Source organism: Rissa tridactyla, chromosome 7 (genome assembly GCF_028500815.1).
Source record: "Rissa tridactyla isolate bRisTri1 chromosome 7, bRisTri1.patW.cur.20221130, whole genome shotgun sequence".
Classification (NCBI taxonomy): Eukaryota; Metazoa; Chordata; class Aves; order Charadriiformes; family Laridae; genus Rissa; species Rissa tridactyla.
Window position 1 is genome coordinate 41,238,613 of NC_071472.1, and position 18,470 is coordinate 41,257,082.

The 18,470-nt window shown below is 45.1% G+C and overlaps 1 protein-coding gene across 13 annotated transcripts in view; it reads right to left on the minus strand.

Moving 5' to 3' along the window:
- IKZF2 (IKAROS family zinc finger 2) overlaps nt 1–18,470 on the minus strand; it is a 117,871-nt gene that overhangs the window by 45,422 nt on the left and 53,979 nt on the right. For 11 of the 13 annotated variants that reach the window (XM_054209300.1, XM_054209299.1, XM_054209292.1 and 8 more), the window contains one exon: nt 8,247–8,513. In XM_054209300.1, the coding sequence (XP_054065275.1) occupies nt 8,247–8,493 (247 nt within the window). In that variant the 5' untranslated portion in view covers nt 8,494–8,513. The remainder of the gene's footprint in view (nt 1–8,246; nt 8,514–18,470) is intronic. The other 2 variants (XM_054209297.1, XM_054209296.1) reach the window with 1 other exon arrangement.

The window sequence follows — 18,470 nt, forward strand, 5'->3', positions numbered from 1 at the left end:
TGTAAAGTCCTACATACATCTATTCATTCAAATGGAAAGCGTGAGGAAGAGACCTCTTACAGATGTCCACAAGCAATTCTTGCTTCAGTGGCTGAAATCACTGCCAGCGTTTTGGTCCTGCCAGGAGGGCAGCGGAAGGCCATACATATGCCATACCTCTGCAACTTCACTTTACACGTGTGAGCTGCAATTACAGCTGAAACCACTGCAGATGCACTGAAAAAGATACTAAGGTTCCTACAGTCTTGCCAAGAACGTTATGGAGTAATGATTAAAAAAAAAAAAAAAAAAAAATCAGGGCATGAAGCTCTTCAGAACACGAGCTCATTGGAATTGATAAGAGTCTGTGGTTTCCCTTTTAAACTCCCACACTATACTTAAAAGATCTGATTAGCCATTATCTTCTTTTCTATCATTTCAAAATGTCCATAGCAGAGATATGTAAAGAGACTGCAGTAGAAAAATATATGGGTTTTTTTCTTTTCTGTTTTGCTTTCGCTGTCTGAGAAAACAGGCAAAACCCCTTCCTTTGACACGTTTCTCAGTATTCAGGAATGATAGCTTCAGTTTCAGGATGACAAACATTAAAGAAGGTAGCGAGTTTCTTACCAGGTCTAAAGTCTTTCCTTTTACTCCTGCTGTATTTAAAACTATGCAGTTAATGTGTTTTACCCACTGTATCACCCACTTATCTTTGATATTTTGGAAGCCACGTATGAGTAGGTATTATTCCTCCATAAACTGGCAGCTGGAGAGATGCCGAAAGCCTTTGGTCAGGAATTTAGACAGTCCCCGCACTACAGTTCAGTGGCAAAGATGACATGAAAACCCTCATACCACAAAGTCACCAATGCTCTGCTCCTCTCTTGCAAGAGACAGAATCTGCCACAATAGCACATCTTACCTTAAATAACCTTCGGGTCTATTTAAAGCTAGCATGAATTCATTATTCTTACTGGCTTAATTCTGGGTAAATAACTCCTTTGATCTGCTTGTTATACTTTTGCCCAATCATTTGATTCCTCTTCCTTGTTTAAACTGCAGGCTTGTGGGATGGCCGTAATTTTAGTCCCACCTCCACGCTATTCATTAGCAGCTTTTACATTTAGCACAGCTAATCTGAGAGACAATTACCCAATAGAAGGGTGCACAAAAACTGAATAATAAGAAGATTTTGCTTGTTTTCCAAGAACTCCGCTGTCTGATGCCCACTCCAGATAGCAGCAAACCAGCTTTCTTCTTCACTTCAGTGCCTCGAGACGACTCTTTTCCAATTATTTCTCCTGCCGCCTTTTCCTAGTAGGTTTGTAAGCAGTTCTCCGTATCATTATTTCCTAATAACAAAATAACAACCTTGACATCCTTATTCACTTCCCTTATGCTTCTGTGAAAAGTAAAAGTTTTTATTCATAGGCTGCAATTAATCACACTTCAAACTAAACATCCACTCACGAGAAGTCTTTACCTAAATACATTTCTTCTCTACGTGTCAGTGCCTGGCTGTGTTTAAAATGTTTTCCTGTCTCTGGGGGTGACGGCAGCAAAGACACACCAGCAACTGTAGACCTATTAAACAAGTGGCACACAGGACGACAAGAGGCTACTGATAATAACGAGCATGGTGTGTATTTCACAGTTATACCTATCTATGTATTTACTGTTTGACTCTAACAAACTCGCACTGATTTATTGAAATAAGAACTCCTGGTAAGAAGGACATGTCCTGCAAAGTTACTAAGCAAGCTTTTTGCTTTTCAACACTGGGAACTTCGTGACTGCAAAATATTTTTAGTCTACTTGAAGTATCAAACCTTTTCTCTATTTTAGAGCTAAACCAGGGCAGAAAAACCTCAAACCTTAGTGATTTAAAAAAAAAAAAAAAAAAAAAAAAAAAAAAAGGTGAGGGGGAAGAACAGCTAACCAAACAAAAAAGATGTTTCTTTTCAACTCCAGATTTAAGATCCAAAGCCAGACAAAACCAAGAATGCCGAAAAAGCCTTGTTCTCCAGCACAGGGAATTTAATTATCTAAAGTTACTTCAGGAATGGACAAGGCAAGGTAAGCCAGAGCTGCAAAGTATTACCCATCCTAAAGGCTTAATAAGAGGGGCTTGTGCCAGGGAACTGCTCTAATATTTAAATTAATTCATTAAATAAATCCATGGGGTTTTATCATTTTACACTTGAATAAAGTATTAATTAAAAGGTACGATTTCAAATATTTACCTCCAAATTACAGTAAACTTCACAGTTCATTTTTGAACATGCTTCCATTACAGCTATGTCTCCTCCAGGAAAAATAATAATGAAATATTACTGCTCTTTGGCTACACCGCTATCTAAAGCACACAAGTTAACTTGCTGTTGTGTAAACAAATACTGAGATGAAAGGTGAAGTGGACCGACTGAGTCAGGGTTATTAGCACGACACGGTCGTTTCATAAATATCTTTAATATACGGCAGCTGGCAGAAGCCTTCATAGTAGGAGCCACGAATGCTGTCTCGCTGATACAACCTGAAACCAGGCAAATGAACTGATTAACTTCCTACAAATAGCTTTCATATTTTATCGTGTATATGTCAAATGTTATTTCAAAAAAGCAAACCAACTCCTTTTTTCTGCTTAATTGGAAGCTTCCCCGCACAATAACTCTCCTTTACCGCCTCAGCACGGAAGTGCTGCGCAGAAGTTTCAGTATGAGTTACCCTTCTTCGAATTTCATACTGGTGGAAAACACAGTGCCGATATTTTCTGTATCAAAACAGAAATTTAACTGAGGACAAGGAGCCCACAGACCTCACAACCAAAGAGACTTAGATTTTTTCGTAACCCTTGGCTGGTAACTTTGGTCCCCTTGAAGTCAAACGGAGCGACTCACAAAATAGTGATGTTCTCCTTAACGGCGAGGCCTGGTTATTTCTACAGCAGCGCTCGGGTCTCTTTCTGGGAAGGTTTTAATTACTTTTTTTAAAATAAACACATGTTGGTTTTAAAATCTCTTCACAATAACAAGAAAAGCCCAGACAGAGTCCTTCTAAATATAAGAACCGAGTCCAATGGGACTACAGTTAATATCTGTCCTGGTTAAACGTATATCTAAGATCTCAGCCTTTTTTGTTTGGCACATCCTTTCGGTATGCAAAGGATAGCTTAGGTACTTCTCAAACAGCATTTTTTTTTTTTAAAAACCTCAATGCAAACTTACTGTGCCCACGCTGCCATCAGAAAGTATTTGCTCATACTACTAATATTGATTCTTTTACCCTTCCGTAGTAGGCTTTTTGTTAATATTCAGGTAAAATGAAACATTTCTCCTGATTCATCAGGTGCTGCAACTGCTCCGATTCCGCTCTGTCCCAGGAGCACAAGTGAAATATCAACTGACAGGCAGGGAGCTGCAGCCTGCCTTTACAAAAACACCGAAACAGAGCAGCAGACTTCGCTCCGTCTCTGCATTTGTTATTCTGGGGACTGTCTAGCCGGCCTACCTACTTACTCTTCCATCAGCTTCACTGAACTGGCTGCACATCACTTAACATCAGTGATTTTACGAGGGTTTTTTGTTGGGAAAAACCTACTTCCAGATTGGGCAATTTATCATAAAACAGTAGCGACAAATCTCCCATGAAAAATTCCTGGGAAATCCTGGGTGATTTCCAAGTGTCCCCTGTACACAAATTTATGACCGTATCCTTTAGGGAGAGAAATCCTTTAAGCGAACTGGCAAAGACATCAGAAGAGTTTAGCTACTAAGTCCTGTGAGTAAAACACATCCTTATGCAGAGGGGTCCTTTTGAAAATCTAAGCTCTCCTGCCTTATGCTAAAGTAGAAAATGAGACTTTTGGAAAAGTTAGATTTAGGAACCTAAGTAGAAAACATCACTTTTAGAAATTTGGCCCTACAATTTTTGATTCAGTGCCAAATTGATTCATATTGCAAGAGACAGGAGGCTGCACCAGGTTACGAATTACAAATTAAACCAAATAAAACCTTTTTACTAAAAGAATAAGACGGGCAGTCCAATGGAGTTAATTGCAATGTGTTAATATGACCGTTTGTTTAAATTTGTTGCTGGTTAGCTGCTTTAGGCATAGAAGCCTTTTATGCTGAACAGCATGATTGGGTTTTTCCTCATTAATTAATTGTGTGCAAAAAAACTTGAACTCCGCATGAAAAATAAGAATTAAATGGCATTCAGAGCTCCAGTGTTGCACATGTTCAATTATAACGCTATAGATGCTAAAGCAAAACTCAAGAATTTTCCTCACCGGCACCCAACGTACTAAAATGCATGTGGAATGCGAGCAAAGATCTGAGACCCTCCTGCCGTTAGCACCACAAAAAAGCCTCAAAATAACCTACCAGCAGCCCAAAATGAGAGTGGGGCAAGGCTGCTGTCCCTGCTGCATCCTGCCCCGTGCCCAGGGACCCGACTCTGCTGCTCGCCCCCTGCATCCACGCAGAGGAAGCATTTAAGCATCCTCAACAACAAGGATGATATCCCAACCCGCCCTTCGAAATAAAAAGCTTTTCAGAATCCAGCGGTGGAGCAGATAAAGGACTGGACGTTGGGGTGGAGGAAAAAAAAAATAAAAGAAAAAAATAAATCACAATGCACAGTGCAAGGGAGAAGAACGCGTGGACCTCGCAGGTCACAGAGGCAGCAGCACAACTGCAGCAGCAAGCGGTTTCTGCTTCACCAAAAGTGAGAAGCAAAGAAATTTTAATTCAGGCCTGCTAGCAGAAAGCCTAAAGAGGTGAGAAATCACTGGAGTTCCTTTTCATTACCTCAGACAAATTGGATTATTGACCTTATCTTCTTCCTCTCCTCTTCCCTCAACATCCCCAAGCAAAAGCCCCTGGAGTATCCCGTGGCAATATTGTGTTACCAGTCATCTCCTGCAGTAACAGAAAACTCTGACAAAGATGCTGCAACTTGGGCTATGTGCTGTGGAATAGGAAGTTTGGGCCCAAAGAAGATAGTATGGGAAAGGAGAAAAATAAATCAAACCTGACACATGCTCTTTTTCTGAGAGGAGGACGGCAGGGAGAGGCTGGGGGGTTGCCCTGCTCGCTAAAGCAGGGAGTGTATCATCCTTAATTCCCACACTGCGCTTTTTATTTATTTTCTGTCAGTGATGACAAATAAATAGAAAGGCCTTCTCCTGATGCCCTGGTAGATTACAAAAATGCTTCACCAGAACTGACAGCATTTCAGAGAAATGTTGTGTTCGGTGGTATCAGCTGAGCAGGGCCATGCGCTCCGTGATGGAGGTGCCGTGGACCAAAGCATCGCTTGCACCACATGCACGATCCAAAAGATGAATGGGAAATCCCCAGCTCCGTCTATCAGGGGAAGGGGTGACTGCAGGCATCAGAGGAAACGGATGCCACAGCCCATGAGGATGAGAGATGGGACACTGAGCTCATCTACCCTGGCCTCATCCCCACCACAGAATATTTTCCGCATCCCTATATCTGCCTGAACTACCATAACGTGGCAGGGAGGACAACTGCTCCTCAGGAACTGAGGAACAATGGCTGGAGAAGACTGTGCCACTTTACGTGCGTAACGCAGGCAAAGCCATCCAGCGCAGCTTCTCGCAAAGCCTGGGTCCCCAGTGTAAGGAAAGCCACTCTCATCCCAGCACACACTCAAATTACAGCCTCCGCTATGGACCGCAGCGTTTTGGGTGATTTACAGAGAATTCCATCAGTTTTTGGGGGAAGAGAAAAAGACTTCAGTTTTTGCCAATGCAAACAGTTGGCCAGACCATGCTTTGGTTTCCTACAGATAAAGGGGAGAGTAGGGCGGGATTCAGCTCCCAAAACATACTTTAATTGGCTTTGAGAGGTAAGGATTCACATGCCGGTTGCATTAGCTGATAAAGAATATAATCTGTTTCCACTCACTAGGGACAACCTCCCTTCCCTCCGCTGTTCTCCCTTGGGCTGCAAAACCAGACTACCCACAGGCCAGGGCTCATTCCAGAGCTGGGGCCAGCCCATCGCACCCCGCTGCCGAGGAAGTGGCGACAGATTTTAAAAGACAGATACCAGTATGTTAAAAATACTCCTTCGAATCAAGGATGTGGAAATCCGAGCAAACTTCTCCTTCTGTTGTGGACAATGAAGTAGCAGCGTGGATTAAAAAAAAAAAAAACACCAAAAAACAAACAAACAAAGTGGGGGTGAAAAAGAAAAAAATCTGCAAAATTTGCCAACTGGTTTACTGAAAGCAGCTCCTCTGCTCAGATGGCAAGAGAGTCAGAGCTCTACGAGAAGCCCGCAGCAGCCTGAAGGAAAAAGCTACCGGTTACACAATTCCTTCCCGGACACGTGCGGACAGCCCTCTCGCCTGCGCGCAGATGAGACTTTGTTCCCTTCGCTTTGAATTTGCACGTTCTCCTTTAACACGAACGAGGCAGCTCGTCCGTACTTAAAAGATGCGCTAGCTATTCAGTATCTCAAAAACCGCAGACCATTTAATTAAGTACCTAAATCTAAATTTAGCAGGTCTAATTTAGCTGTTCAAGTTCAAATAAATGGACTCCGATGCACCTACAATACATATGCTCAGATACGTGCGAGTGCCAGTGAAAACTTTTGGGGAGGTTGAAAGCTGGGGACTCAGTCTGTTACGTTCTCTGGTCTCTCTCCCTTTCTCAGCAGTAGGATGTCAAATTGTTAATCAAGATTTCGGTTTTCCAGCTAATGCTTTTCCCCTGTCGTAATTGCCGTCTAAAATCATGACTGCATCATAAATGATACTGCAATGCTTTGCATTATACATTTATGTTAAGTTATTATCAATACAACTTATACACAGAGCATTAACTATGTAACTTATATTTATTATTCCTCTGTACAGAAATTCTATTGATTTCTTTCCCATCCAGCGCACACGACTTGACTGCAAACTACCAGCTTTACAAAGGGATTACACAAAGTCTTTCTTACTCTACCTTAAAACCCCACTTTTCTCTTTATATCCTAGCAGATATCTCTCAGGCGGTGTGAGTCTCTCACCTCATTAAATAACAGCAGAGGAAGATAAAAAACAAAATGTCTTTCATTTTGTCCAAAAAATATGAAGAACAAACACCCGCTGAGGCTCCAACACAGAAACCTGTGCTTAACCTTAATAAGATTTAAGTGTGTATCTTAAGTTAAGCATATATTGTAGCACTTCAGGTGACTGACATGTGCTTAAATCTCATAAAAGTTAAGCACAAGCTTAAGTGCTTTTTTGAACCAAAGGCTCTGGCAGGTAGACCTCTGCAAGACTGGAGAGCGTGGTCTTCTGGCACCATCTAGACTTTTATCCTGTTGGAGGTAACTGTCACTCCCACCTGAGGAGCAGCAGAGGCGAGCGAGGACCAGCCTCTAGGGCACCCCGGTTTGTCCTATCAGCCAAAACTCCCCTGAAATTCCCTGTTTTGAACTTGAGGCCTCATCTTTGAGACCCCAATGACCTGCTGAATCAGCCTACGCTCAAAGCTGACCTGCTCAAAGCCTTTGCAGGCTTTGTCTGCCTCTTGAATTCTCAAATCCATAAGCCTAGTACGCTGGTTTGGTCTCTAAACAGCAGGAGTACTAACAGTAATAAAAATAAACTATTGGAGAGCGGCAAGCACTGAAAGGTGCCACAAACGTAGTATCTGGATGTTGAGGGGGAGCCAAGCACTAGCCCTCAAGAGTGGTTCAGGTGAGGTTTCCCTGATGGAGCTGTCACGCGATGAGCAGCAAGCCCACCCCGGCGTCAGGATCGCTAGGTAATGTGTGTCCCCCGCGGGGTTTGCTGGAACTGGGGCACCGCGCCCAGCCCCTCGCAAAGGTGGCATTGTCCGCCTGTGAGCACCTGCAAGGGAAGACCATCTAAGACCCACCTTAAAGGCTGAAAACCCTTGCACGTGCACACACACATGAACACACAGACACCCATGCCAGAGGATGACTCTCACCATCTTGCCCCTGATCAAGAACAATTAAAAAAAAGGCAATTTCCAGACTTTTGTGCTGTTTTTAAGAACCAAAGGCTGGAAGTCAATGTCAAGGAAGCAGCATGCTTGCCAGAAAACAGAGCATCACCGGAATTCGGGGAGCAGAGGGAGAACCAAAACAACAAAGCCCATCTTTCCCCTCCCCAGCCTCCTGCTACCCCATGAATAAAAAGGGAAGAGAGAAGGCAATAGCAACACCAGACGCCACAGGCAGTCATCAGATTTTCTTTCAGCTGCTTACCAGTGTGGCTCCTCTTATGTACCATTAGCACATTGGGCCCAATGCAAACCATGCCACAGACGTCACATTTCAGTTTACCATTCGGAAGCCGGATTCCTCCCTCGCTCGATAGCTCCTGGATCTTTCTGTTATCCGCCATCTCGTTACTCTCAGTGAGGGGCTCTTCCAGGCTGCTTCCTTCATCATGAGCCCTGATCTCATCTTCCTGACCCAGGGGCTTCCTGTCACATTCCTCATCACTTTGCATTTCTAGCTTTACTGAATTTGCTGAAATAAAAATAAATAAAAAAAAATAATTAAAAGTGTGTATTTCTAAGTTCCCATTTGGTAGTATCATGAAAAATGTCTACTGTTATCAATATTAAAAGCACAGCCAGGAAGCTCAAAGCAACACAAGGGCTTCACGGTGGTGAGAGCACTGCAAGTTACAACTATGTATTTCTTCAAGGCCTTTTTTTTAAAAAAATAAAATAAAATAAAAAATCCCAATTTCCATCCCTATTTTACAGCTCAAACTAAGGCACTGCGTGATCCAGAAGCCTACCAAAAGTTGCAGAGATGCAGCAGGCTTAAGAAGTGGCCTCCTGCTTCTCAGCTTGAAACACAGGAGCCCCCCCATCCCTTTGGCAGAGCCCAAGTCACAGGAGCAAAGGATGCAGCCGAAGGTGCTTCCTCCAGGTCTCTCCTGCCCAGGGCACCAAGACGTAGGGTGTCCAAAGACAGGACACAGCTCACGGAAACAAGCACCCTTTGCAGGCGGGATTGTTCAAAACGATCTCCGAATCACCCTGCCTGCACAGGCAGGTTTGCTGACGGAGGGGAGACCAATTGCTGGATAAGCCTCCAGTGCTTTTTTGCCACCATCTTCTGATTCACCTAAGTGGGACACTGCCAAGGTAAACAGGTCTGAAGCGAGACCTACGCTTATTTATATTTTATATATCTTATATATTTATTTTTATATATATAAAAATCTAAAAAAATATATTTATATATATATTTTATAAATAAGCTACCTACGCTGGCTTATTTATATTTGCAAGTGAAATATTGTTGAAGATCTTTCTTATCTGACTGGTTAAACGTGGAAACCTTTTAGCTGCTTTTACGCATGCTTTAGCCAACACCAGAATGGAACTCCTCACGTATCTCTTAGGTGGACTGCTGATTCCTGGGATCCTTGGGTCACAGCATGAACCTCCTCTAACTAGCAAGAGCTTGTGGGATCAGCAAATCTTTAAAACAAATGAATGGATCAGGCTTTCTCACGTAGGGGTGTTGGTGCAGGGGTGCTTTAATCACCAGACATCCCCATTTCAATGCCTCAACGGTTGGCTGAAACTGCTGAAAGGCCTGTGCCAGAGTCACACTCTCCATCCAAAGCCGGCCAGAAGGCAAGCCCACGTGTCTGCTCCCCTAAGCCTTGATCCTGCTGAGGGCTTTAAAAGGAGGTGATTCAGCCTTCATATCTAAGCAGTCTTTGACCTCTGTACTAAGGCCATCAGCATGAGTGTGGGTGACAGCAGTGGACCCGGAGTGCCACCGCCTGCCCTGGGCCTGGCCGGTGTCTCTGATCCCCAGCCAGGTGTGCTCCTGAGCAGCCGCCCAAGGGGACCCTGTCCAGGAACCCGACGAGAGAGTTAGGAGCAAACGTGTCTGATTGCTCTGAGGCATCACAGTTTCAAACAGCAGGCCTGGCAACGTTAGAAGAACAAACCCTACTACTTAAGACTTCCTCCTTCATCCTCCTTTCTCCTCCTTCCCCAGAATTTACGGTTAAAGAAGGTTCAGAGACTGATGTTGATGTTGCAACTCTAAATCACTGCTGTTACTCCAAGGCAAAGCATAATGAACAGGGCAAAAGCACCAGAGACCAAACAATGGTAAGATGTTGCTTTTTAATCAGAAAATTGTTGAAACACATCTTCCACTATTCTTCAAGGCACTAATGGGAGCTAAGGAATGAAGTACTATTACAGCAAAGCCCGTGCAGAGCAAGGACACAGATGGATCAGCTCACAGCAGCCAAGCATCAGCCCAGGCACCGTCATCAAAATGGTCTGTAACTAGGAAATGTTTGAGCGCTTCATTTATAGAAGGGAACTGATATTTTTGTTGCCACTGAGATGCATTTATTGTTTAAAAAACACCAAACAATGACACAGACTGAGAGCTTGACCATGACCTGGCCCCAGCCAGTTGCCCGGGGCCGTTGCGCGGCTGTGCTGGCCTGGGTGCAGGATGGCCATCCCCACCTACACCCAGTGTGGTGGAACAGCACAGTGCCCTGGGGATGGCTCTCTGCGCCCCAGGGCTAACCCTGGCACTACCAGAGTGCACAGGGAAATAGGTGGACGAAAGCAACCTCTGGCTGGTGGTGAAAAAGATGCTGTAAACTTTATGTAATTGCAGATCATCCCCCAAGGACAAGATACATCAATAGCTTCTCCTGTGAGGCCACCACCACCTCAACAAGGGGAGGAAGAAAGGCGGAAACAGGTCAACAGGAGGCTGTTCGCATGGCAAGCGGGAGGGGGCCTGCCCCACCAAGGCAACAAGAGAAGCAATGGGAAGCCACCCTACACCCGTGCAGAGCCCAAGGTACGGTGGGTGGCACAGCCACCGCCAGCCTCGTGACCAGGAGGACGCAGCCTCGATGGACAGGCTGAGCAGAAGGGAGGAAGAGTGGGAGCTCTGCCAGCTCCATGGGCCAGCAGGGAGAAAGCCGAGGTCCTAGTCCCACCTCCCCATGGAAAGCACATGTTGGTGATTTATGGACAGCCCACTTTCAGAGCTAAGGAATGGCAGTTCCCTCTAATAATAGCAGCCTTTCGGGGTATTCAGCAAGTCTAAGAATGAAGCCTGAATAAACAGTTTGCTGTCTTCAGGAGCAGGATTTAATACACTTGGCCACACAAGTAGCTGAGGGTAGCGCCAGAAATAGTGCCCCGAGCTCCTCCCCTAAGATCCCGGGTTGCTGCCACAAGCCTGCGCACTCTCCACGCACAGTAATGCACAAAATAACCAAAAAACTTATACTGTATAATTGTGTATATGTACTAACAAGACGAAGGCTTGTATCTCACGTGTCTTCTTACACATATATATTTTTGTTGCTATTTCTCCGACGTGGGATAATAAACGCTTGACAACAGTAAGCGCTGGGCGCCACGAGTTCCCACTCAAGTCTGTGGACCTCTGCCGGCTCAACACGTACGAAAGCAAGGCTGCAAGAGCTTACAAACTGGAAGATCACTTACTCGCTATCCTGCCCAAGCGTTTCTTTCTGCTGAATGATGGCTTTCATCCAACAGGATAAACAGCACAAGAAAACAGAGTGAGCTGTTTGCCGAAATGCAACCTTCCAAAACACACGGGGCTCCCGAACTCCCACTAACGTCGCTCACAAAGCCCAAGTAATTCATGTTGCATCTTTCACGCAATCCCAGCTATTCCGCAGTCGCGCAGGCTGTTTATTCCTCCTAATTCTCTCACCTTCACGCACCCGGAGCGCCACCGGTGCCATTTTCAGAAACCCTCCGCCAGCCCTTGTTTGCTGCGGGAAGATTTCCTTCAGCTGGGACTAGTCACGGGTCTCCAAGGAGGGGAGCACTGGTGCAGCAGGGATCTCCTCGGCTCCTTGCGAGGGCTGTGCTAATCAGGTCATCTCCGCTGCCTTACATCATACTGGTGTATATATTAGGCTCCTGTGGTAGCCTGCACACAAACAGGCACTTCAATTGCATCTGGTTTGTCTTCTCTGTTCTCAAACAGCCTTTGAAACTACAAGTGTTTTGTGGCACTGTCTTTGTTTCCACCTACAGCCGCAAACTCAGAGAGCATAATGAACTCTGCTGCAAAGAAAAAAAGAAATATTCCGGGGATGTTTATGGCTATCCTGCATCATACACAAGTCCCCACGTCAAATTTCACCCTGGGTTCCCTGGCCGTTCTTGTTCACGCGCTTGGGAAAAGCGGCAGGTTTTCTCATTCCTTGGCAAAGCAAAGCACAAATAAGTAAACGGAAAAAATTTTTAAAGTTTTTGGCGCTTTTCCTAAAAATCACAGCAAAAGAGATAGCAGGGATAAACTGCTCTGCAGCTCACTGCAGAAGCATGAACTTGAAGGCAAACCATTTCCCTCCAGTTAATACAACTTCCTTCCACTTTTTCCCAGTCCAGCACAACACCTTGTGGGAAAGAGAGACGAGCAGCCACAAAAGCTTCTACCTACGAACACGGAGCTAATGGCAGATATTCAGCAGACCACACAGCAACGTTTCTTTCCTCCCCCCCCCCCCCCTTTTTTTTTTTTTTTCTTCCCCAGAGCACCAACCAGCTGATCCTGAATCACACTTTATCCTGAGTGGTCAAATTGAATACAATTATTGTTAATGTCTCATAAGTGCTAATTAAACTGCAATTCTCTGTTAAACAGCATTTTGGCAAGTTTTCAGTACCAGAATATTTCCTTCACCCGCAAATTAGCATAGCTGCAAACCAGAAGTTGGAAGATCCACCTAAGAAAAATATTCCTAGCATTTCATCCTCTGTCATGGAAATTTGTTTCCCTCAAAAGTGAGACCTGGGAAAATCATAGAATCATAGAATTGTTAGGGCTGGAAGGGACCTTAAAGATCATCTAGTTCCAACCCCCCTGCCGTGGGCAGGGACACCTCCCACTACATCAGGTTGCTCCAAGCCCATCCAGCCTGGCCTTAAAAACTTCCAGGGATGGGGCTTCCACCACCTCTGGGCAACCCGTTACAGTGTCTCACCATGCTCATGGTGAAGAACTTCCTAACGTCTGATTTGAATCGTCCCATCTCTAGTTTTAATCCATTCCCTCTAGTCCTACCATTACCTGACATCCTAAAAAGTCCCTCAAGAAAGCTTTCTTGTAGGCCCCCTTAAGATACTGGTAGGCCAGTATCTAAAAAAATCCCTTTCCTGTCTTGCTGAGAGATTTGATCCCCAGGTGAGGTGTAAATTAAAGCACTGGTCATCTTTTTCTTAAGCAAGCTAGAGTGCAATTCACAGAATCACGGAATTGCCCAGGTTGGAAGGGACCTTTCAGATCATCGAGTCCAACCATCAACCTAACTCTGACAAACCCATCACTAAACCATATCTCTAAGCACTGTGTCTGCCTGGCTTTTAAATACCTCCAGGGATGGTGCCTCAACCACTGCCCTGGGCAGCCTGTCCCAAGGCTTGACAACCCTTTCAGTGTAAACATTTTTCCTAATATCCAGTCTAACCCTCCCCTGGTGCAACTTGAGGCCGTTTCCTCTTGTCCCGTCGCCTGTTCCTTGGGAGAAGAGACCAACCCCCCCTGGCTACCCCCTCCTTTCAGGGGGTTGCAGAGAGCGAGAAGGTCTCCCCTCAGCCTCCTCTTCTCCAGGCTGAACACCCCCAGCTCCCTCAGCCGCTCCTCACAAGACTCGTGCTCCAGACCCCTCACCAGCTCCGTCGCCCTTCTCTGGACACGCTCCAGCATCTCAATGTTTTGTTTGTAGTGGGGCCCAAAACTGGACACGGAACAAAAATCCTGTCCAACACGCCAGAGAGCAAAGCAGTGGGACCGAGCCCCCCTGTCTCCTCCCCTGTCTGCTGTCCTACGTTGTTGCTTATTTTATCTGCGGCCTTAGAAAACCAGGCTGGCCACTGTCACCAAGGGTTTGTGGTCTCCTGCTGGAGGTTAGCCTTTCCTGGCAGCGGCCATGCACCACCGGCCTCTTCCTGCTGCCCCCGGAGGAGCAGAAAAAGCAAGGCTGACCCCTCAAAGCCCTCCTGCGCCTCCTCCCTGGCCCTCTTCTCTCCTCAGCGGGAAACAAAGCCTTGGCCCGGCTTCAGATACTCAGCCTTGAGGAGGCAAAATTCAAATCTGCCACCCCCAGAGAGCCTTGGGGTGTCTCTGTGGGCGAGCACGGCAAAGGACGGCTGCAGCTAAGGCGGACACAGCGTGTCCTCTAACCACCCCCATCTGGTAACAGGGTGCATTAGCTCTCCTGGGGTCTGCCGCAGATTCCCTGTCCAGAACACAATATAATGCGATATTCAAAGCCTGGATAACGTGTCTGCCTTTGCCCCAGAACACAAAGAACTTAAGAAATGGTTACTTTCCTCCAGAAAATGAGGCCGAGCTGTAACTACCACAGCACGGTGACAGGCAGCTACAGCACAACCTTCTGCACGTCGTCTTGTCAATGGTCAGTGACACCGTCTATTTTAATCATGAACTTCTCCTAGGCAGTGGATTAATGACATTGCTAATTGGCAGCTAAAGACAAAGAGAAAATGACCCAGCTTCTTGCATGTTTTGAACCTGGGTACCTAGTTCTTGCACATCACAAGACTCAGATGTGGAGTGTTTCTATACTCTTAAATGCCCCGTTTCTATATTATTAAAAGCACTTGGTAATGGTGAGTGGAATACAGTTAATTTTAAGAGCTGGAATGGCAAACCAGTAAGTGCTTTGTAAAATAAAAATTAAGGATGGGGGAGGGACAACTCTTCCTCTTGATGGAAGATTTTGAAAATTTAAGGTAAGGAATGCCAAAAGCTGGAAACAATGATCCATTACTCTTGTTCCATCTAAGAGCACTCTGGTAGCAAAAAAGGTCCTTAAAGAGGGTGTTTAGACCACTCCAGAACCGTAGTGAGACTTTAATGCATGTTTAAACATACTTGCCTCCTGGAATAGTATAAAGGGGTCTTAGTGAAAAGAAAACTTCATCCTTCAGTTTCTTGTTGCTGGTAGAATTTGTGTCTTAATTAACTGGGCTTTCCAAGTCCATTTTTGGCTTAATTGTGAACTATTAAATGTGTAAACAAGGGAGCACCGACAAATCTTCTCTTTTTAAAAAGGCAGGCATACAAAGGGTGAGAATGCCAGGCGAGCAGCGGCAGACCTGGGCAAGGAACCTGCTCTGTTGTCGCCTCATAGCCGCAAAGTACTTGGCAAACAAGTTAACATTAAAAAGCAAATTAGCTGGAAATTATATTTAGCTCCTGAGAAATGAAGAGGCCTCCCCTTCTCCTCGTGCTGCACGGGTGCGAAGCAGGTATCGCTCCAAAGCTGTGTAGGTGTGATGCTGAGGAATAAGGAGAGTTGGGTCTGCTCAAGGCGCATCTGCTGCTGAGGGGCTGATAAGCGCGATCTTGAAGATCACAAAGATGTCTCTTAAATGACACCTGTGGGCAAGGCTGCCCTAACACCACTGTAATGGAAAATGTTTCGGTTGGGGGTTAGAAAGGTGTATTTCAAGGGAGGCAATTCTGCTTTCACAGTGGGTTGAGACTTTCTGGAGGCTTAGAGAGAAGAGAAGTGTATCTGGATGGAACAAATGAGGGTGAGCGTCACCTGCAAAGAAAGGGGAATTACCCAACTCCTCTCTTGAGTCAAGCGACAAAAGCCTAAGCGGGGCCTCTTACATTACACACGGACATCCCCGATGCTGGGTGTCAAATTTGTTTATCGCAAGCTGCCAAAGAGTTAGCTTTTGGCCACTGAGCAAGTGCGAATCTTAGACGGTGACACCACCTTGTCACGGTGACCTCAGCAGGGTTACGTGCATTTGTAACAGTTAAAGGAAATCAAATATTTCATAAGTAATAAAAAGGAGGAAAAGGAAAGATTTAGAAGCTTTGTGCCAAGTCCTTTTCTGCATGCTACAAACAGGATTCTTCAAGCCCACGTGGAGGTGGGTAATACACCAGAAATTCAGTGAGAAACGATCAGCTTATTTAGGCATCCTTAGAAGTTTTTAGGTTTCCCATTGAAGAATCTCAATTTAAGCCTGCTACCTCTGAAGTCAATTTCAACACTCACTAAATGCAACAGAATACTTATTTCATGTCTTCTGGAGGTGGTGTGTGCAGTAAGTGTAGACTAACAGGTCTGTTACACCCAAGTGTAGTTTATATTCGGATGTGGTTGTGTAGCTAAGCCAAGCTTCAGCCAGGCTTTAGCTGACACAAACTGTGGTTGCCATCCTCTCGTTCCCCACCCCTTCCATCTCTCATATTGGCACCAGCACTCATGGAACTGGGTGGTAAACTAATCTGGTTGAAAACTAACCTTCCTGAGAAAAATCAACCATTTTCAGCCAGATCAGGCCCCTGACCATCACAAGAACCAGCTCTGGCTGATGTGGGGCAGCACCCTGGCTGTCACTGCATACTTTCAGAAGCAATGGTTTTAAATTACCAGGCGGCTTCTCCCAACCCAGCTGTCCACAGCCAGACAGAAGGAATGAAGACTGCAGCAGTGAAACCTGTGGAACAACTTTTATGCTCAAATGGCTATACAAGCTTATTCAAATATTAAGCTGAAAAGACCACAGTTAGAGTTGGAAGGGCTCCGATTTAAGCACACAGAATCCCAGCAAGTGCAGCATTTCAACATGAAATTTCTCTTCTATCACAGGACCAAACTCTGCTGGGTACAATCAATTTTGAGTCGCATTCAGTGAGAACCCTGCTGAAGTCTGAAGGCTGAGACGCTGAGTCAGGAGTACCTTGGTGTAAGTAAGGATGGCAGTATCTTGACCAGAATCTGCCCCAGCTGCCCAGCCTTTAGGCATGACTGTTTGCTCACCACAAGTCACCCATGCTGCGTACCTCCATCTGGCAAAAGTAAGAACTCCTAATTGAATATATATCTGATTGCTCAGTGTCGCAAGATTCCTCTCCAGAAGGACCTCAGGCCAAATTTCACCCACAAATGCATCTATGCAACTTGTACTTACACAAGTAAGAGTCATGTATTCATATCCCAGGGTAGGAAAAGTACTCTTGATGACCTGTCCTACCCCACCTTTTTCGCCTATACTCACAAAGTAATTATGGTGCAACAAGTATTGTGCTTAACATAATACCAGGTTTCTACTGATTCCCTATGGGTACAAGGAAGAGCTTCCTTGCCCCCATGTCCCCCTACCCATTTGCAATGTCAGAACCTGGTCCCTGCGAAAGACGAGTGGAACACAGCGGTACTCGGCTCCTAGCTGCCGTCCCCCTCTACAGATGCTCAAGCTAAGCCAGTAATTAAGCTTGGACTCATGGATTATTCCCTAAAGCCAAATTAGGAGCAATTGTTGGATACCTCTCTATTTATTCTGCTACTTTTTGGGCTGTTTTGACAGGGTGAGAGGGAGCAGTTTTTCTTTTTTGTCTCCTTTTTCTGTTGTATGAAACATGGTTTTCTGGGCAAATATCATCTAGCAAACTTTCTGCCTTGGCAACACCTGGCCAGCCCCTGCGCTCCCCTGCTCTCTCCTGCCGTGTGCTGTAATTACTAAGGTTTTCTGCCTTTGTCTTAATGACATTACACTTGTTACATGTGGGCAGGTGATGCTGGGGGGGCTGTGGCGCATAGCAGGTCTTCTCCAGGGCCCCTCCTCATTGTAAACTCCTATTTCACAGTTAGCGTGAGCTGCAGGAGGCAGGGTTCGGTGACGGGGGTGGACTTTCACAGCCCTGTCCCTTGCCCATCAAAAGCAAGTCTCTTACTGTCTGCAACACGTACATTAAACACTGCCAGTCTCCTCTCCTACCACAGCGCTTTTTTACTTCAGGAGAGTTATTTCTGATGCACACTGGAAAGCAGAGAGGAGGAAAAATAAAATCAGGCTCAGTCCTGTAATGAAACACTCTGTCTCTCAAAACATTAAGCCATTAACACCTCTTTATTTTTAAGACCGGTTCAAATTCTAATCAGGGAGCAGAAGAAACATATCTCCATTGAGCAATGACACAACGTTCACCTCTAAGTAGATTTTCTAAGAGGCTGCTGAGAGCTCTATATGGTACCCAAAACTAGAAGTTTGCAATGGAAAATGCTGACAAACTACAGCTATATATAGATCATCTCTTATAAACAAAAATAAAGTGATTTATAACATCCATTTAAAGTGACCAAAACCTCATTGCTCGCTCATTGTCATCTCTGCTTCTTAAAAAGTGCACGACTTCCTAAAATGCTTTCCAACGTACGCAAAGAGTAGTAATTATAACAGTAATGATTATTTCATTTATAAGGAACTTTCCACTAGGGATCTGCACTATATTTGAAAATACACTCGACAAAGTTGTTTGACGCCAATGGAATGACTTCCCTGGGTCTGGACCAGGTACTTTGCTTCATTTTCTGGCATTTTTACCATTAGAGACATTATTTTAAATAAGTGAAAGGCTTTCATTACCAAAGTTACACCTTTG